At 48.3% G+C, this 22,286-nt stretch overlaps 1 protein-coding gene across 3 annotated transcripts in view; it reads left to right on the plus strand.

The window, feature by feature from the left end:
* The window catches only part of LOC138641608 (zinc finger protein 585A-like), a 137,246-nt gene that overhangs the window by 92,334 nt on the left and 22,626 nt on the right, over nucleotides 1-22,286 (plus strand). The window contains exon 2 of one of the 3 annotated variants that reach the window (XM_069729120.1): nucleotides 5,141-5,261. The exons of 1 other annotated variant lie outside the window; for it this stretch is intronic. In XM_069729120.1, coding sequence (XP_069585221.1) covers nucleotides 5,189-5,261 — 73 coding nt within the window. In that variant the 5' untranslated portion in view covers nucleotides 5,141-5,188. The remainder of the gene's footprint in view (nucleotides 1-5,140; nucleotides 5,262-22,286) is intronic. One more of the 3 variants, XM_069729121.1, reaches the window with a different exon arrangement.

Raw genomic sequence — 22,286 nt, forward strand, 5'->3', positions numbered from 1 at the left:
ACAGTACCTCTTCTCCTATCCTGTATATATACACTGCACAGTACCACTCCTCCTGTATATATACACTGCACAGTACCACTCCTCCTGTATATATACACTACACAGTACCACTCCTCCTGTATATATACACTGCACAGTACCTCTCCTCCTGTCCTGTATATATACACTGCACAGTACCTCTCCTCCTATCCTGTATATATACACTGCACAGTACCTCTCCTCCTGTCCTGTATATATACACTGCACAGTACCTCTCCTCCTATCCTGTATATATACACTGCACAGTACCACTCCTCCTGTCCTGTATATATACACTGCACAGTACCTCTCCTCCTGTCCTGTATATATACACTGCACAGTACCTCTCCTCCTATCCTGTATATATACACTGCACAGTACCTCTCCTCCTATCCTGTATATATACACTGCACAGTACCTCTCCTCCTATCCTGTATATATACACTGCACAGTACCTCTTCTCCTATCCTGTATATATACACTGCACAGTACCACTCCTCCTGTATATATACACTGCACAGTACCACTCCTCCTGTATATATACACTACACAGTACCACTCCTCCTGTATATATACACTGCACAGTACCTCTCCTCCTGTCCTGTATATATACACTGCACAGTACCACTCCTATCCTGTATATATACACTGCACAGTACCTCTCCTATCCTGTATATATACACCGCACAGTACCACTCCTCCTGTCCTGTATATATACACTGCACAGTACCGCTCCTCCTGTCCTGTATATATATACTGCACAGTACCACTCCTATCCTGTATATATACACTGCACAGTACCTCTCCTCCTGTCCTGTATATTTACACTGCACAGTACCACTCCTCCTGTATATATACACTGCACAGTACCTCTCCTCCTGTCCTGTATATATACACTGCTCAGTACCACTCCTATCCTGTATATATACACTGCACAGTACCTCTCCTCCTATCCTGTATATATACACCGCACAGTACCACTCCTCCTGTCCTGTATATATACACTGCACAGTACCTCTCCTCCTATCCTGTATATATACACTGCACAGTACCACTCCTCCTGTATATATACACTGCACAGTACCACTCCTCCTATCCTGTATATATACACTGCACAGTACCTCTCCTATCCTGTATATATACACTGCACAGTACCACTCCTCCTGTATATACACTGCACAGTACCTCTCCTCCTATCCTGTATATATACACCGCACAGTACCACTCCTCCTGTCCTGTATATATACACTGCACAGTACCTCTCCTCCTATCCTGTATATATACACTGCACAGTACCACTCCTCCTGTATATATACACTGCACAGTACCACTCCTCCTGTCCTGTATATATACACTGCACAGTACCTCTCCTATCCTGTATATATACACTGCACAGCACCACTCCTCCTGTATATACACTGCACAGTACCACTCCTCCTATCCTGTATATATACACCGCACAGTACCACTCCTCCTGTCCTGTATATATACACTGCACAGTACCTCGCCTCCTATCCTGTATATATACACTGCACAGTACCACTCCTCCTGTCCTGTATATATACACTGCACAGTACCACTCCTCCTGTATATACACTGCACAGTACCTCTCCTCCTATCCTGTATATATACACCGCACAGTACCACTCCTCCTGTCCTGTATATATACACTGCACAGCACCACTCCTCCTGTATATACACTGCACAGTACCACTCCTCCTATCCTGTATATATACACCGCACAGTACCACTCCTCCTGTCCTGTATATATACACTGCACAGTACCTCGCCTCCTATCCTGTATATATACACTGCACAGTACCACTCCTCCTGTCCTGTATATATACACTGCACAGTACCACTCCTCCTGTATATACACTGCACAGTACCTCTCCTCCTATCCTGTATATATACACCGCACAGTACCACTCCTCCTGTCCTGTATATATACACTGCACAGTACCTCTCCTCCTATCCTGTATATATACACTGCACAGTACCACTCCTCCTGTCCTGTATATATACACTGCACAGTACCACTCCTCCTGTATATACACTGCACAGTACCTCTCCTCCTATCCTGTATATATACACCGCACAGTACCACTCCTCCTGTCCTGTGTATATATACACTGCACAGTACCTCTCCTCCTATCCTGTATATATACACTGCACAGTACCACTCCTCCTGTATATATACACTGCACAGTACCACTCCTCCTGTCCTGTATATATACACTGCACAGTACCACTCCTCCTGTATATATACACTGCACAGTACCACTCCTCCTGTCCTGTATATATACACTGCACAGTACCACTCCTCCTGTATATACACTGCACAGTACCTCTCCTCCTATCCTGTATATATACACTGCACAGTACCTCTCCTCCTATCCTGTATATTTACACTGCACAGTACCACTCCTCCTGTCCTGTATATATACACTGCACAGTACCACTCCTCCTGTATATACACTGCACAGTACCTCTCCTCCTGTATATACACTGCACAGTACCTCTCCTCCTATCCTGTATATATACACTGCACAGTACCACTCCTCCTATCCTGTATATATACACTGCACAGTACCACTCCTCCTGTCCTGTATATATACACTGCACAGTACCTCTCCTCCTATCCTGTATATATACACTGCACAGTACCACTCCTCCTGTCCTGTATATATACACTGCACAGTACCACTCCTCCTATCCTGTATATATACACTGCACAGTACCACTCCTCCTGTCCTGTATATATACACTGCACAGTACCTCTCCTCCTATCCTGTATATATACACTGCACAGTACCTCTCCTCCTATCCTGTATATATACACTGCACAGTACCACTCCTCCTGTCCTGTATATATACACTGCACAGTACCTCTCCTCCTATCCTGTATATATACACTGCACAGTACCACTCCTCCTGTCCTGTATATATACACTGCACAGTACCACTCCTCCTGTATATACACTGCACAGTACCTCTCCTCCTATCCTGTATATATACACTGCACAGTACCTCTCCTCCTATCCTGTATATATACACTGCACAGTACCGCTCCTCCTGTCCTGTATATATACACTGCACAGTACCTCTCCTCCTGTCCTGTATATATACACTGCACAGTACCTCTCCTCCTGTCCTGTATATATACACTACACAGTACCACTCCTCCTGTATATATACACTACACAGTACCACTCCTCCTGTCCTGTATATATACACTGCACAGTACCTCTCCTCCTATCCTGTATATATACACTGCACAGTACCACTCCTCCTGTCCTGTATATATACACTGCACAGTACCACTCCTCCTGTCCTGTATATATACACTGCACAGTACCACTCCTCCTGTCCTGTATATATACACTGCACAGTACCTCTCCTCCTGTCCTGTATATATACACTGCACAGTACCTCTCCTCCTGTCCTGTATATATACACTGCACAGTACCTCTCCTCCTGTCCTGTATATATACACTGCACAGTACCTCTCCTCCTGTCCTGTATATATACACTGCACAGTACCACTCCTCCTGTCCTGTATATATACACTGCACAGTACCTCTCCTCCTGTCCTGTATATATACACTGCACAGTACCTCTCCTCCTGTCCTGTATATATACACTGCACAGTACCTCTCCTCCTGTCCTGTATATATACACTGCACAGTACCTCTCCTCCTGTCCTGTATATATACACTGCACAGTACCTCTCCTCCTGTCCTGTATATATACACTACACAGTACCACTCCTCCTGTATATATACACTACACAGTACCACTGCTCCTGTCCTGTATATATACACTGCACAGTACCACTCCTCCTGTATATACACTGCACAGTACCTCTCCTCCTATCCTGTATATATATACTGCACAGTACCTCTCCTCCTATCCTGTATATATACACTGCACAGTACCACTCCTCCTGTATATACACTGCACAGTACCTCTCCTCCTATCCTGTATATATACACTGCACAGTACCTCTCCTCCTATCCTGTATATATACACTGCACAGTACCACTCCTCCTTTATATATACACTGCACAGTACCACTCCTCCTGTATATACACTGCACAGTACCACTCCTCCTTTATATATACACTGCACAGTACCACTCCTCCTGTATATACACTGCACAGTACCTCTCCTCCTATCCTGTATATATACACTGTAGAATTTACAATAGCTGTCACTCATGTTAGAAGTGAAATCTGGCATTGTACTATACCTAGATTTCTCTGCCGTTTTTGGGCATCATGAATCGTGGGCATTGCTGCGGGCTGTCAGCTGTCACATACAGCTGACAACCGCACGCGATCGCTGCGCCGCTCACCGTGAGGCCGCGCGATCGTGCCGCCATACTAGTATTGCAGGAAGGGGACTTTGTGAGTCACCTAATGATGATTCCATTGAATCCCTGGTGTCCTGTAAAAAAAGAAAAATGACAACCATATCCCTCACCTGTGAAGAAAAAAACAAAAGCAAATAAAATCTCTGGTCCATGAAGTGTTAAATAGGCCCTGGCCTATTCTCACATCAGATCTAGATCTGAAGGATCCTCTGACCACAGGATCCTCTTCTGGTTTGTGCAGATATATCCACGTCTGACCTCCCGGCGTGGAGTCACATTACATGGAAGGAAACGCCGACGCAGTCACCAGATCCTGGTTTCTTTGATCCTGAGTAAAAAACTTTCTAGATGCTTTTGGCACGGGGGTCCTCAGCCATGAATAAATTGACAACTGGGTGTTTACATTAGATTTATTAAAGGGGCATGTCCATGCACGGACCCTGTGAACTGATTGGACTGTGCAGAGACACCCCCTCCTGGTAACACCCAGCTGTCAATATATTCATACATTATCAGTAGGAATAACAGAGGAACGGTACAACGCCGAGATATAAAGCGAGATGCTCCAGAATCATATAATGGAGACTATGAGGATCTACTAGAGCCGTCGTGTCCGGAGAGCTGACGGCGCCTCTTTACTGATCGCCTCTGGTCATCTAGAATGAATTTCCATGTGACTTTTCCTTTTGTGTGTTTTTGCTGTTACTTTTCCTTCTGTTTGTGATTTTTCCATTATTTCTTTCACAGATCTGAAATCCAGGTGTAAAATTTGAAAATAATAATACTACAGTCATAATGGAGAAAGAAGAGCGTGATGTGCAGGGTGATGAGCGGTGCACAGAGGACGATCCTACAGGTAACCGCCCCGGTGAGGAGCCACCATTAAATAAAGCAGAGAAGGGTCACATTCTCCTCATTCTCCAGACCGGACAGTTCTGGGATGGAAGTTTTATGTTTTGTGTTTTCTCAGCTATTGATTCCCCCGTTCAGATAAATACAGGTGATATCTGGAGATAATGTGATAGCGCTATATGTGATAGCACCGCTGTGCATCTATAATATGGGTGTAAGATACAGCGGGAACATGGAGGTGAAATAGGAGCAGGGTCCGGGCTTAACTAAGAGAGGCGTAGCTAATAGAGTTCCTGGTTTTCACTGGAGCTCCTGATGGTGGAGTCATGCTTGAGCTGCTGATAGCGGCCGGGTATCACTCCAGGGCAGTCCCTGGTACTGCAGCTGCTCACCCCAAGGGTCACACACACACACACTGACAGTCTCTGGCTCTGCTCAGACTACACCGGTTCTGGACACTCAGGAAGAACGACACTGACAAGGAGTCACTGACAGGACTGAATTTGGAGACTGGTATAGCTGTCCAGACTCATGGATCTCAGGAATAGGTTCAGGTCCTGGACACACATGGACTATGGAGTAGGTTCTGGCACTGGCCACACATGGAATAGGGAAGCAGGTTCAGGCACTGGGCACACATGGAATAGGGAAGCAGGTTCAGGCACTGGCCACACATAGACCAGTGGAGCAAGTTCAGGCACTGGGCACACACAGACCAGGGGAGCAAGTTCAGGCACTGGGCACACACAGATCAGGCGAACAGGTTCAGGCGCTGGCAACACACAGACCAGGGAAGCAGGTTCCTGCAATGGCCGAACTAGGACCAGAGGGTCGGGTTCAGGCACTGTCCACACACAGACCAGTGAAGCATGTTGAGGAACTGACCGCAGAAGGACCAACGGAGCAGGTTGAGGCACTGGCCTCAGTGGGTTGATGGGAAGCTGCTTCAGGCTCTTGCTGTACAAGGACCAGGGGTTCGAGTTCAGGCACTGACCGCACACCTACCAGGGAAGCAGGTTGAGGAACTGGCCGCACAAGGACCAGGGTTTTCGGGTTCAGGCACTGGCCAAACATGAACTAGGGAAAACGTGTTTAGGAACTAGCAACACATGGACTGGGGAAGCAGGTTCGGACGGGTTCGGGTTCAGGTCTTAGTAACACAAGGACCAGGGGATATGACACGTGTCCACGTATCGGTCGTGTAGTGGACAATCCCAGTAAGTGCATTGGTAAGGGCATGGGTGATATTCCTGGACACGTGCTAGTAGAAGAGGAAATGCCACACCAGAAGAAATAGTGTCAGCTGGGGACAAAGAATCAAGGGAAAGCTGCCGCCATGAGTCGGTGGAAATCCTTTTTGTCTACAAACTTAAAAAGGCAACATTTCCACGGCAAGCAGCCTGAAAATATGCACGTTTAGCATTTGGGCCCATAGGTGGGTGGCTGAGAATTTTCTTTTTCATTTCAAGGCCTGGGGTAGGGACAGCTGAATGCTGTGCTTGGACAACGATTTTGTAACACCTGATAATGGTGCCTCAGAATGTGCAATAACAGGCGTATGGTGGGAGGCATCTGTAACAGTATCATAGACAGGGGATTGGCCATCACCTACCACAGGGGATGAGGCAGTGGTGTCACCCATTGGCACCAATTGTAGACCCAATCGTTCTCAGGTGCTTAGATGACAGGTACCTGATCATGCAGGTTGGTGTTTAGGCTCTTAGTAGTCAGGCCCTTGCTGATTTTTTTTCATTGCACAGGTTGTAAATTACCATTTTTTTGTCTTGGAACTCTGTAAAAAAGAACCAAACTGGGGATCTTCTAATTCTTTGAAGAAGTTAACAAGTGTTGGCGGAATAATTTCCCACCTTCTCCCCCTGGTCACCCTGCTACCTATTCCTGCAGGTTTCGGTACTGCCGATCGGTCCCCTTCAGTTCTGCTGGCCTTGCTCTGCATGCCCCAGGTTTCCCAGGTTGGTTCAGTGACTTCATCATCCACCACCTCGTCTTCCACCGCCATGCGCTGCCCTGGTCCTCCTGAATTGGTGAATTAGCAACAACCTGACTTATCGGCAACTGTCTTATCACCATCTTCCTCCTCAGACAAAATGTGCCATTCCCCACCATCATGGTCTTGTGGCCTTGGCTGCTCTAAAGGCCCCGTCGCACATAGCGACGCTGCAGCGATACCGACAACGATCCGGATCGCTGCAGCGTCGCTGTTTGGTCGCTGGAGAGCTGTCACACAGCACAGCGGCCGGAAAGCAGAGCGGTGACGTCACCGCTCTGCTTTCCGGCTGCCCGGCGCTCACAGCCAGACCAGAGAAGCAGAGCGCCGAGGACAGACAGCGATAGGTAAGTATGTAGCGTTTGTTTTTTTACTTTAACGATGGTAACCAGGGTAAACATCGGGTTACTAAGCGCGGCCCTGCGCTTAGTTACCCGATGTTTACCCTGGTTACCAGCGAAGACATCGCTGAATCGGTGTCACACGCCGATTCAGCGATGTCTACGGGGAGTCCAGCGACGAAATAAAGTTCTGGACTTTCTTCCCCGACCAGCGACAGCACAGCAGGGGACTGATCGCTGCTGCCTGTCACACTGGACGATATCGCTAGCGAGGACGCTGCAACGTCACGGATCGCTAGCGATATCGTTTAGTGTGACGGTACCTTTAGTTTTATTCATCACTAAACAGCATGTCCTCCTGTCCCTCTTGGGGCATGTAGGGTAAGAAGACACAATCAAGAAATGATGATTTAAAGAGCTCTTCGGTGTGTCCTAGTGTGGGATCGCAGGTCTCCTGGGACTTGACATGTGGGAGGAAGGGGGATCAGGGTGTGGATTAAGTGATCCATACTCTAGTGTGGTGAGACCGGATCATGTGGAAGATTGGGTGGAGCTGGCAAGCATGCTGGAAGCATTATCTGGTATCCAACCGACCACTTGTTCACATTGGTGTGGCTACAGAAGTGGTGTCTCTTGCCTTCCTGCAAAGTGGGACTGGAAGCTATGTGTCGTGGATGGGCATGCTGCTTGCGCTCCTTACCCACGTCCTCACCGTCTGCGTGCACCATCATCTTAACTTCCCGTCCCTTAACACACACCTTACGCATTTTCTAGTTGCTAGGTCTCTGGAAACCAAGTTTCCTTGATTAATTGAAACTACATTTTAATAAAATAAAATTTGAACACCTGTACCAGGCAAAGAATTTTTTAAAAATTTCAAACGACTGTAACTTCACATAAAGCAGATTAAACTGTATGGATGACAATAGTCAATTTTTGGAACATTATTTGGTTTGGTCAGCTGACCGTGAGAACTAGCCTAGTGTGACCGGAGATAACCCCTGGTCACATGCATGGCAGTTCTCGCAGCAAGCTAAGTTATCGTGAAAACTGCAGTGGACGCGGACTTCCGGCGGTGTGACAGCTAAGACCTTAGGTAAATTAGTAGACATGCGTAGTAATCTGCGTTTTCGAAGTTATGACGCATGTGACTAATCATTATATGAGGTTTTACCACATCTAATGATAGTCTATGGGAAATTTATGCTGCCGGGACAGAGCGTCTCCGCATTGTAAATAGAAATGCTGTGCGAAAGACTCGCCACATGTCCGGTTACGCAGGTTGAATGCATAGTGGAGATGGGATTTCATGAAATCCCCTCCACTATGCTGTAACATCTGGACACTGCGGGTTTGAAGCTGCGGATGTACGCAGCGTCAAACCCGCAGCGTTTACTGACCGTGGAAACACAGCCTTACAACAAGAGAATGTAATATACACTGCTCAAAAAAATAAAGGGAACGCTTAAACAACGGAATCTAACTCCAAATAAATCAAACTTCTGTGAAATCAAACTGTCCACTTAGGAAGCAACACTGATTGACAATCAATTTCACATACTGTTGTGCAAATGGAATAGGGAACAGATGGAAATTATTGGCAATTATCAAGACACACTCCATAAAGGAGTGGTCCTGCAGGTGGGGACCACAGACCACATCTCAGTACCAATGCTTTCTGGCTGATGTTTTGGTCACTTTTGAATGTTGGTTGTGCTTTCACACTCGTGGTAGCATGAGACGGACTCTACAACCCACACAAGTGGCTCAGGTAGTGCAGCTCATCCAGGGTGGCACATCAATGCGAGCTGTGGCAAGAAGGTTTACTGTGTCTGTCAGAGTAGTGTCCAGAGGCTGGAGGCGCTACCAGGAGACAGGCCAGTACACCAGGAGACATGGAGGGGGCCGTAGGAGGGCAACAATCCAGCAGCAGGACCTTTACTTCAGCCTTTGTACAAGGAGGAACAGGAGAAGCACTGCCAGAGCCCTGCAAAATGACCTCCAGCAGGCCACAAATGTGCATGTGTCGGTACAAACAGTTAGAAACCGACTCCATGAGAATGGTCTGAGCGCCCGACGTCCACAAATGGGGGTTGTGCTCACAGCCCAACACCGTGCAGGATGCTTGGCATTTGCCACAGAACATCAGGATTGGCAAATTTACCACTGGCACCCTGTGCTCGTGACAGAGTCTGGAGACCCCGTGGAGAGCGATATGCTGCCTGCAACATCTTTCAGCATGAACGGTTTGGCAGTGGGTCAGTAATGGTGTGGGATGGCATTTCTTTGGAGGGCCGCACAGCCCTCCATGTGCTTGCCAGAGGTAGCCTGACTGCCATTAGGTACCGAGATGAGATCCTCAGACCCCTTGTGAGACCATATGCTGGTGCGGTTGGCCCTGGGTTCCTCCTAATGCAGGACAATGCCAGACCTCATGTGGCTGGAGTGTGTCAGCAGTTTCTGCATGATGAAGGCATTGAAGCTATGCGTTCCCCAGACCTGAATCCGATTGAGCACATTTGGGACATAATGTCTCACTCCATCCACCAATGTCACGTTGCTCCACAGACTGTCCAGGAGTTGGCGGATGCTTTAGTCCAGGTCTGGGAGGAGATCCTTCAGGAGACCATCCGCCGCCTCATCAGGAGCATGCCCAGGCGTTGTTGGGAGATCATACAGGGACGTGGAGGCCACACACACTACTGAGCATCATTTCCTTGTCTTGAGGCAGTTCCACTGAAGTTGGATCAGCCTGTAACTTCATTTTCCACTTTGATTTTGAGCATCATTCCAACTCCAGACCTCCGTGGGATATTAGTTGTGATTTACATTGATCATTTTTAGGTTTTATTGTTCTCAACACATTCCACTATGTAATGAATAAAGATTTACAACTGGAATATTTCATTCAGTGATATCTAGGATGTGGGATTTTAGTATTCCCTTTATTTTTTGGAGCAGTGTGCTATTGATTCCTTCATCAAATGTATCATCACACAAGTGGTTTACTTAGCTGAATGCAAATTACGTGCTAAACAATACGTGGGCTGCTCCACAAGAAAGCGTGAGGTCACATTATGAGAAGGTATTTATGACGTAGCATCCACATCTATAAAAATGAAAAGCTCATTGTCAGGGCTATCCAGGCATTTCCTAGACACACACCAGGGAGATTTATCCTCCCTGATGTTCACAGGCATAGAAAGGGTCAGTTGTCCCTCACGAGGAGGTAATTGAAGAAAAGTGCTTCTCAAATATGAATCACATTGGATCCTTAAAGGTGAAACCAGATTTCCCAAAGGGTTAAATTGTAAAACAGATCTGCTATATTTACATTGACAAGTGTGACGATAATGTATAATATGATTTTTAGTTTTCCCTGTTAGCACACATGCTGTGGGCTCTGACCCACCTCTGTTTGCTTCAGCTTGCTGATATGTAACAGTGTGGGAATCCTAAATCACTTATTGCCCCCACCAAAAAAATGTTTATTGCTCCTGTAGCTGTGGTAGACAATGCTCCCATCTAGTACCAGCTAAAACTGGTCTAAGTCGCTCTCAAAGGGCATGAATTTCTATTGTTCTTGTAAAGTGATATATCGCAGCACCGAGTTGGGCTAGAAATACACCCGTTTCATATTTTAGATATCCATCGGTAGACCTATCTTCCACTGAAAGCGCAAGCCGCTAGACGCAGCGAGTGCAAAGTGTGGATTTCTCTTTAAGCAGTTCATGTAATTGTTCCGTAGTTACACTTAAAAGAATCTCCCTGACGTGGCGCACCTAGAGATCCGGGTGTATTCTGGATACGAAGTTCATACAGCGAGATATGAGTAACAATAGTTTTCTTAAGTGTAAGTAAAAAGGAGGTCTCAGCTTTTAAGTGATGTCACTACAAGGGGAGTGCATGGGATTGGGGCTAGAATAACTTAGTAAGACAGGATGATTGGGGTGTCTTTTGCCGGGGGATTCAGCTGTGACAGGCTGTGCAATCTGACCTGAAACTAAGTGGGGAAGGTCCACTCCCCCAGCCAGCACACGGCACCATTGAATATGAAAGAATCGCAAGTCAATTTTCACTCTTAATCCCTTTTTTATTTGTAATTGTAATGTACATATGATCGTCTCCTTTATAATATCCTTTTAATATTTTTATAAACACTGCCTAATTTTTAATGGTGTAAAGTATGTAATTTTACTAAGCTTGCCTCTTCTGCTCTATAAACAAACTGTGTCCTCTGAAGTGAATTGCGCTACTGATTTGGGTTGGCTTCTGACCCGTTTAATCGGAGCTGGTGGCAGCATACCTTGTCCTGTGCAATTGAGAATCTTTGTAGCGACGGCGGCGTTGATAATTATTGTTCCTGCCTGAGTGGGAGTATTTATATTGCCCTCGCTGCAGTGTGCCCAATAGCCAGTACATAGCAGGCAGCCTTTCTGGAGACTAATTACCCTAGGTGCAGTACCTAATCTGACCTGAGGGTAAGGGGGTGCCAGAGAGCTGCAAGTTCCAAACCGGAACTGGGAAGTGGGATATAGATAAATCCCCTTCAGAAAAGAACTGGGCAACCAAACATCCCCGGTTCATGACATATTAGTGTGAGTGGCAGGGATGATAAAGATATCCTCCCTGGGATCCGTGACACATTGGTGAGACCCGTGACCTAGTGTTGGCAGTCACAGAGTGATTCGTGACATATTGGCGGCAGGCGCTGGGATAATAGAGGATTAGTGATCTGGTTTGAGCAGTCATTCCTCTCACTAAAAACTTGCAAAGTTCTTGCGAAGACTCTGCGCAAATACGTTTGGAGAGCAAGCTCAGTGTTTACTAGTCCTGAGACGATACCGTATGTACTTTCGATTACCCCCTACCATTCTCTTCGTTTTTCTTTTCTATCTTTTATTTGGCAACCATGGCTGCGATGGGAGAAAAGTGGTATAAGCAGGACGCTCTTATTGCCCTTTGTGGGGTGTGGCGGATCGACGCCACAAACAAAAACAAAGGTCAACTAGTCGCGGCTCTGGTGCAACGGGAAAACGGCCAGAGCCCAGCGGGCGCAGAACCCAGCCCAAACAGAGGCGGTGCTGCTGCCGAGGTCCAACCACTGAATGCTGGCCCTACTAGCAACCAAGGCAAATTGGACCCCCACCTGTTTGCGGCCTTGGAAGAACTCCCCGCTGATGACAGTGATGGATGTCTGCAGCTGATTCAGCAATACCTGCAGGAGGCCAATGACCAGCGAGCCGAGCGTCAAGCCCAGCGAGAATATGAACTGGCGATGGTCCGGCAGGGGGGGATACCCGATACCCTCCACCTCCTGGAGCCGTGATCCCAACAGCGCTCAGATACCAAAGCCCCGGCCCGAGCACTTTCTTGTGAAGGAAAAGCACGGAGACTTGGACACTTTTCTGCGGGCCTTTGAAATAACCTGCAGACAGTACGGGCTGCCTGGGGACCAATGAGCACGATACCTGACCCCAGGGCTGAGAGGCAAAGCTCTGGAGGTATTTGCTGCCCTCCCTCAAGAACAAGATGGTGACTATGAGGCCTTCAAGCAGGCCCTGATAGCCAAGTTCCAGCTTACACCCGAGGTTTACCGTAGAAAGTTCCGGAACCTCCAACGTGGTCCCCATGACAGTTACAGTGATGTCAAGTAAATAAGGCAGCACACTGCAGCGCTAAAACATGCAACCATGAAACACGAAAATTGAACTGCATTACTGCACTAGAAATATGAAAAATGAGAGCGTTTAGCGCATAAAAATGGCCAATTTTATGTGTACCTGGTAGCCCCTTTACGGCATCTCTCTTATACCAGGTCCTAAACTTGCCTTACCTCGCTGAGAATAAACGTCTCCATCTGAATGGGTACATGTGAAACCTCTTCCTAGACTAAAATTCTCTCTCTCTATGGAGGGGTATTGGACCTGCTGTAATTAAAACACCTGTGGCTAGGAGTCGGAGTGCACGATCAGAAGGCTAAAGAATATATTTCAAAAACCTGACCGGCACATCCAAACATAGACTAAGTGTGAACAGGTGCTGAACCTAGAGTCGCCAATTCGTATACAGTCAAGTAAATAAGTTACAGTGATGTGGCGCATGGACTCGAGACCCACTTTGACCAGTGGACCCAAGGACTGTCAGTGACCACCTTTGCACAGCTGCGAGACCTGATGATCAAAGACCAGTTCGTACATCTTTGCCAGCTGGGGTGCGACAGTTTGTGATGGACCAAGAGCCCAAAGATGTGACGAAAGCAGCGCAGATTGCCGATGCCTACGAGGCCAACCGTAAATCGGATGTGCGGAAGCTAGTCACCGTCAGCTGGAGAGGGGTAAGCCTGCAACCAATGCCAGTGCCCCTGCCAGCCAACACAACAGAGGCCCTGTCCCTGTTGCCAACAGCACCAGACCTACCACCGACCGCCAGTGTTTTTCCTGCAAACAGACTGGTCATATCAGTGCCTACTGTCCAGCGAAACAGAACAACCCCCCCAGCCAAGGCCCCAAGGCCTAATGCAGCAGTTCTCTTGGTGGGTGGGGCGGTTGGGAGGGTGTGTGACAATGTACAGAACGTCACCGTGGGAGACAATGTCGCTACAGGACTCAAGGACACGGGCTGAACGGACCCTCATCCGACCCGAACTGGCGGGCCCTGAAGAGATCATTCCGGGGAAAACCCTGACTGTCACCGGGATTGGGGGCATCAGCTTCCCTTGCCGATGGCCCGGGTTTTCATTGGGATGCCGGGAGCGGGGTGAAGGAAGTGGGGCTGTCTGATAACTTGCCCACTGATGTTTTGTTGGGGACTGATTTGGGGAGGATGGTGGCATACTACGTCCCTGACACCCCTCCCCAATCTGCTAATAAGGTTAACGTTATCCCTTATGATGATGATAATGGGAAATCGCATGTGTTACGTGACCATGCTTTATCTAGTAATGATGTCTCTGATAACCATTTTTTTCCCTAGGAATGATGCGGAAAATGATGTAAATGTGCCAACTGAACCTGATAACCATTTCACTGCAAAGGTTGATGTGTCCACAGGTGCAGGAGTGCTCAGCCACATCCCTCCGCGGGGTGGGTTGGCTGATGAACACCTAACAGGAGCAAGCGTCAGTAACTGGCCCTTAAGTAGCACTGCTTCTGGAATGTTGGGGGTGGTTGGGGAGGTAGCACCCATAGCAGCGCCGCCTGATGGGTCTGCAGAAATCCCCTGGGAGACAGCCTATGTAGCTGCTGTCACCCACAGTCAGAGTGCCCGGAACGCAGATAACGTTCTGCCTTCTGAACCCTCCTCAGTCACAGGTGACTGAACCAGGGATAGACCCAGAGCAGGTCCCAGAGGGTTCCCTTGGGGAAGGGACCCTGACGTTGCTTCTGGCTTCCCCTAGCCAGGAGTTTCAGGCCGCTCTGCGCGCAGATGCGAGCTTAGAGAATTTGAGACACCTTGCCGAGTCGCTCGCCTCTGTGACTGATGAGAGGGTGTTCTGGCAACGAGGGAGGTTGTACCGGTAGACAATACCCAGAAAATCGCAAAAGGAGTGGTTGAGGGAAAGACAGCTGGTCGTCCCGCAGCAATTTCGGAGTGAGTTGTTGCGGATTGCCCATGAGCTCCCGCTCGCTGGACACTTGGGGATCAGCAAAACTATGGCCTGGCTGTCTCAACACTTCTATTGGCCTAAGATGGAGACAGATGTGTCAAACTACTGCCACTCCTGTGTCACCTGTCAGAGTGGGGAAGGCGGGGGCCTGCTCTTAAGTTTCCCCTGATCCCTTTGCTTGTGATAGAGGAGCCTTTCCAGAGAATCGCGGTGGACATTGTGGGCCCGCTCGCCGTCCCCAGCAGCTCTGGAAAGCAATACATCCTTAATGTGGTAGACTACGCTACCCGGTACCCAGAAGCAGTAGCTCTGTCCTCCACTAGGGCCGATAAGGTGGCGGATGCCCTGTTGGCTATCTTTTCACGTGTAGGATTTCCCAGGGAGATGCTAACTGATCAAGGGACCCAATTCATGTCTCGCCTAATGGAGGTTCTGTGTAAGAGAATGCAGGTGAAGCATCTATTATTGAGTGCTTATCACCCACAGACCAATGGCTTGTGTGAGCGCTTCAATGGTACCCTCAAACAGATGCTATGCATGCTGGTTGAGACCCAAGGGCGCGACTGGGAGCCATACCTCCCACACCTGTTCGCTTACCGAGAGGTCTCGCAGGCCTCGATGGGGTTCTCCCCTTCGAGCTCCTGTACGGCAAGCGTGTCCGGGGACCCCTTGGGTTGGTAAGAGAGTCCTGGGAAGAGGAGCCGAACCCTTCTGAAGTGTCCCTGGTGGAGTATGTCATGTGCTTCCGTGACAAGATGCAGACCTTGATGCAGTTGGTGCATGACAACATGAAGCAGGCTCAGGCTGATCAGAAGCACTGGTACAGCCAGAACGCCCGGGAGCAGACCTACCAAATGGGTCAACAGGTGTGGGTGCTGGTCCCCATACCAAAGAAAGAGCTTCAGGCAGCCTGGGAAGGCCCATATGTCCACCAACAGCTCAACCAGGTCACATACGTGGTCACGCTTGACCACGCTCGGGGTAGGCGAAAAGCCTTTCACGTCAACATGATGAAGGCTCATCACGAACGTGAACCTTTCGTCCTAACGGTCTGCAGCCTGCCCAAAGACTGGGAGGAAGACCCCTCCTGGACATGCTGGCCAAGCCAAGGCTGGTGGGTCCATTGAGGACATGGAGGTAAGCGTCTTGCTAACCGAACCCCAGCGGTTGCAGTTGTGGACAATGCTGGAACCCTTCCGGGCCGTGTTCTCCAACCGACCTGGAAGTACTGACTTGGCGGTCCACGAGGTGGACACCGGAAATCATGCGCCACTACGGCGAACACCCTATCGGATCTCCGATGAGGTGCTGCAGGTTATGTGCCAGGAGATCGATGAGATGTTACAGCTGGGGGTGATTCAACGGTCAAAGAGCGCGTGGGGCTCACCTGTAGTCCTCCTGCCAAAGAAGGATCGGACCACCCTGTCCTGCGTGGACTACAGGGGGCTCAACGCCATCACAGCCTCTGAAGCGCACCCAATGCCGCGCATCGATGAGCTGCTTGAGAGGTTACCTGGCGCAAAATATCTGACCATAATGGATCGGAGTCAAGAATACTGGCAGATTCCCCTGAGCCCCAAGGCACAGGAGAAGTCCGCCTTTATCACACCCTTCGGACTGTACGAGTCCACGGTCATGCCCTTTGGCATGAAGAATGTCCCTGCCACTTTCCAGCGGATTGTCAACCACCTGCTTCAGGGACTGGAGAAGTATGCGATGGCGTACCTGGGTGACATTGCCATCTTCAGTTTCTCCTGGGATGAACACCTGCAGCATCTCGAGGAGGTGCTCAGGCGAATTCACCGAGCCAGACTGATTATCAAACCCGGAAAGTGCCAGATGGGCCTGATCCGCATATTCATTACTGTAATGAGCGATAACGGTGACCGCTCACTACAGGAAGAAGCTGTGGGGAAGCAGGGACTGCACCGCGCCAGGAGCAGGTGAGTATAACGGGGAGGGGGAGCGCTGTGCGATATTCACCTGCTCCTCGTTCCGGCGCCGCTCCATCTTCAGGAGTGACGCTCAGGTCAGAGGGTGCGGTGACGTGGTTAGTGCGCGCCTTCTGCCTGACCGTCCGTGCAGGAGACGCTGAAGATGGAGTGGCGCCGGAACGAGGAGCAGGTGAATATTGAAAGTGCGTGGGCCTGAGCGACGGAGAGGTGAGTATGTGATTTTTTTTAAAATTTTTTATCGTAGCAACAGCAAATGGGGCAAATATCTGTATGGAGCATCTATGGGGCCATAACGTTTGTGTAGCACTATATGGGGCCATAACGTTTGTGCAGCACTATATGGGGCAAGTGTCTGTATGGGGCCATAATCAACGTTTGTGCAGCACTATATGGGGGCCATAACGTTTGTGCAGCACTATATGGGGGCCATAACGTTTGTGCCGCACTATATGGGGGCCATAACGTTTGTGCCGCACTATATGGGGGCCATAACGTTTGTGCAGCACTATATGGGGGCCATAACGACTATATGGGGGCCATAACGTTTGTGCCGCACTATATGGGGGCCATAACGTTTGTGCCGCACTATATGGGGGCCATAACGTTTGTGCAGCACTATATGGGGGCCATAACGTTTGTGCAGCACTATATGGGGGCCAAAACGTTTGTGCAGCACTATATGGGGGCCATAACATTTGTGCAGCACTATATGGGGCCATAACGTTTGTGCAGTACTATATGGGGCAAGTGTCTATATGGGGCATCTTATGGGACCATAACGTTTGTGCAGCACTATATGGGGCAAATATCTTTATGGAGCATCTTATGGGGCCATAATCAACATTTGTGCAGCATTATATTGGGCAAATGTGTCTTTGGAGCATCTTATGGGGCCATCATTACCCTTTTATGGAGCATTATATGGGGCATATTTTAATATGGAGCATCTTATGGAGCCCATCATGAACTGTATGGAGCATTATATGGGGCTCCTGATTCAATATGGATATTCAAAAACACTTAACCTACTGATGTCTCAATTAATTTTACTTTTATTGGTATCTATTTTTACTTTTGACATTTTCCGGTAGCTGCTGCATTTCCCACCCTAGGCTTATACTCGAGTCATTAAGTTTTCCCAGTTTTTTGTGGCAAAATTAGGGGGTCGGCTTATTCTCGGGTCGACTTATACTCGTGTATAGGGTTGAGCGACTTTTGTTTTTATAGGATCGGGTCGGATTTCACGAAACCCGACTTTTTCAAAAGTCGGGTCGAGTGAAATCGGCCGATCCTATAGAAAAGTCGGGGTCGGCCGAAACACGAAACCCAATGCAGTGCATTGGGTTTCTAATGGTTCCCAGGGTCTGAAGGAGAGGAAACTCTCCTTCAGGCCCTGCGATCCATATTAATGTGTAAAATAAAGAATAAAAATAAAAAATATTGCTATACTCACCCTCGGACGCGCCCTGGTTGTAACCGGGAGCCTTCCTTCCTAAGAATCAGCGCTTGAAGGACCTTTCGATGACGTCGCGGCTTCTGATTGGTCGCGTGAGCGGTCACATGGGCGTCACGCGACCAATCAGAAGCCGTGACGTCATCGAAAGGTCCATCAAGCGCTGATTCTTAGGAAGGAAGGCTGCGGGTTACAACCAGGGCGCGTCCGAGAGTGAGTATAGCAATATTTTTAATTTTTATTCTTTATTTTACACTTAAATCTGAATTCCGATACCAATTCCCGATATCTTAAACATATCGGGAATCGGTATCGGAATTCCGATTCCAGTTCAGAAGATCGCCGACTTCATGGCCGACCCCACACAGGGGTCGGGTCGGGTTTCATGAAACCCGACTTTGCCAAAAGTCGGCGACTTCTGAAAATGGCCGACCCGTTTCGTTCAACCCTACTCGTGTATATACGGTATTTATCCATCAGTGCCTTGTAACACAAATTTTGGAGAAATAATGAGAGAGTGAAGACAGGATGAATACATAGAAGGTAATAGGGGAAGGAAGAGAATCTCTATTTTACTGTATTTATTTTTGATTTATTTTTATTTAATCTCTTTTACTGCATTTTGCATAGTCAAGAGTGTTGTTCTCTGGTAATATATGTTGTATCTTTAATAGACATTATACCTCTAGAATAGTTCCCAAGACCCTTAACGTCCTGATCAAATTCTCCAGACAGTACAGTGCAGACATAGTTTCGTACATATGAATATGTTTATGTTCTAAGTACACTCCTAGGGCTGGTGCTGCCCTTCCCCCATTACTTTTGTGCCATGCAGCCCTGAGGCCCTGAAGCTGCAGCCTCCAACCCCCTCCCTCTTCCCCATGTTGGTATGTCCACGGCCCCCTCCCTCCAGCTACACATGCTGGTGTAATGTGAGACCAGCAGCTGGGCACATTTATTGCCCTACCCGGGTATATTCCGTCTGTCTCAAGCACATGGCAAACCCATGTCTTTGTTCATTCCAACTCGAATATAATAACAGAATGGTCATAGATGCAGGAAACTTATATTTTTGGAATCTGCATGAATAGCACTGTTCACAGCAGGGTTTTTTGGCTTATGTGCCTGTCAGGAACTGAGAAAAGGTTTCCTGCCTTCCCCTAACCGGCAGGTAGTTTATCTTTATTTTGATAGCAAACATTATGTCCCCCATCCTCTGGAATTCTCTGCCTCAACACGTCCGAATATCCACCACCCTCGGATCCTTCAGACAGAACCTGAAAACCCATCTCTTCAGGAAAGCCTACAGCCTGCAATAACCATGCCGCCGCCTCACCACTGCCAGAGACGCCGCCTCCCCACCACCAGAGCTGCCGCCTCACCACTGCCAGAGACGCCGCCTCACCACCACCAGAGCCGCCTCCTCGCCGCCTCCTCGCCCCTACCTTCTGTCTCTTCCCCACTATCCCATAGAATGTAAGTCCGCAAGGACAGGGTCCTCTCCCCTCTGTACCAGTCTCACTGTAAACCTGTGTACTGTAAACGATATCTATAACCCTGTATGTAACCCCTTCTCATGTACAGCACCATGGAATTAATGGTGCTATATAAATAAATAATAATAATAATTATGTCGTAATAAGAGAAATGATACCCCTGGCGTCTTGTTTCCAAAGTTTCCACCCAGATTTATGACCAATAGTAGTTTCTTAATAACTTTCTAAAGGGGGCGTAACCAGCCCACCCTATGAGGTCTTCCAGGGGGGGAAGACCCTTAATTTTGGGCGGAGGTATAAAGCTCAGAGGCCCAGACAAAGTGGGAATCTTTTGACCTGATGCTCTGGGAAGGTTCCCCTCCTCCACATGGCGTGCCATTGACTGAGGTGTGTAAGTTTCATATTTTAATCCATTTTATTTTGTATTTGCCTGCATATACTGTATCTTATCTCTTTCTGTAGCACCTTTATACTTTTGTAAACATTACCTATATTTTTTTGGGAATAAATCTATTATATTTACTAGTTTCTTTTTCCGTGCTCTAAGAACGTATATCGCCACGACCTCCACGCAAAAAATGTTGCTACCGTGTGGGTTGGCTCCTGACCCGATATTGATTTTAATATAGAATGAGGTGCTGGTGGCAGCAAAGTGTTCTGGGGATTTGGGAGACTCTGGCAGTGACAGAACTGAGGTTTTATATGTGTATTACCCGCCCTGGGACTGGGAATATACATACCGCACTCACGGCAGATTGCCCAATAGCCAGGACACTGGAAGGCAGCTTTTCTGGTGACTACTTATCCTAGGTGTAGTTCCCTGACTGACCTGAGGGTAAAGGGGGACGCCAGAGAGCTGCAAGTTCTAAAACCGGAACTGAAGGTGGAAGCAAAAGTTGTGACTGGTTATATGACCCATGACCACTAATAAATAGTAAATTTGTAACAATTGGTGGGATATAATAAATCCCTGAAAACTGGGGTGCCACCACACACGCCCCCAGTTCCTGACATATTGGTGGCAGCAGTGGGATATTCAGATATATCCCCCTGGTGATTCATCACATATTGGTGGCAGCGGTGATATCATAGAGCATTAGTGATCTGGTTTGAGCAATCATTCCTCTCACTAAAAACTTGCACAGTACTTGCAAGGACCCTGCGCAAAAAGTTTATTGCTGAGACAATGCTGTGTATATATTGGTTGCTCTCTCCCCTTCTCTTCGTTTTCTGTCCTATCTTTTATTTGGCTACTATGGCTACGTTTTGAGAAGCCTGGTATAAGCAGCATACCAAGGACACTCTTCTTGCCCTTTGTGTGTCGAAATGGATTGACTACACAGGCAAATCCAAGGCCCAGATGGTTGCTTCACTGATGCAAAATGCCGCAGAGCCAGTACCTCACTAAACGCAGGTGATGCTGCTGCTGAAGTCCAACCAGTGAATGCCAGCCCTACTAGCAACCAGGGCAGTGTGGACCCCCACCTGTAGATGGCCTTGGAACAACTCCCCGCAGATGATCGTGAGGAAAGTTTGAAGCTGAGCTTGCAATTCCAAGAGCGAGAAGCCCAGCAAGAGGCCGAGAGAGCCGAGCGGCAGGCCCAAGCTCAGAGAGACCATGAACGGCGGATGGCCCAACTCGGAGCAGTACCATCTATCCCACGGAGCTGTGAGTCCAATAATGCCACCACCTTTAAACCCCAGCCAGAGCGCTTTCCTGTGATGGAAAAGGGCGGGGACTTGGACATTTTTCTGCAGAGATTTGAGAAAGCCTGCAGATAGTACCAGCAGCCTGTGGACCAATGGGCCCGATATTTGACCCCAGGGCTCAAAGGAAAAGCACTGGGGTCATTTGCTTCTCTCCCTCAAGACCAAGATGAAAACTATGAGGCGATCAAGCAGGCCTTGATAGAAAAAAAAAAAATACCAACTGACTCCTGAGGTTTACCGTAAAGTCCTGGAACCTCCAACATGGCTCACACGACAGTTACAGTGATGTGGTACATGGACTCAGAACCCACTTTGACGAGTGGATCCAAGGACTGGCCGTGGACACCTTTCAGAAGCCGCGGGACCTGATAAAATACCAGTTCCTACAACTTTGCCCAGCTGAGGTGCGACAGTTTGTGATGGACCGGGAGCCAAAAGAAGCAGACAAAGCAGCGCATATCGCTGACAC

The sequence above is a fragment of the Ranitomeya imitator genome, chromosome 6, assembly GCF_032444005.1.
Source record: "Ranitomeya imitator isolate aRanImi1 chromosome 6, aRanImi1.pri, whole genome shotgun sequence".
Taxonomy (NCBI): domain Eukaryota; kingdom Metazoa; phylum Chordata; class Amphibia; order Anura; family Dendrobatidae; genus Ranitomeya; species Ranitomeya imitator.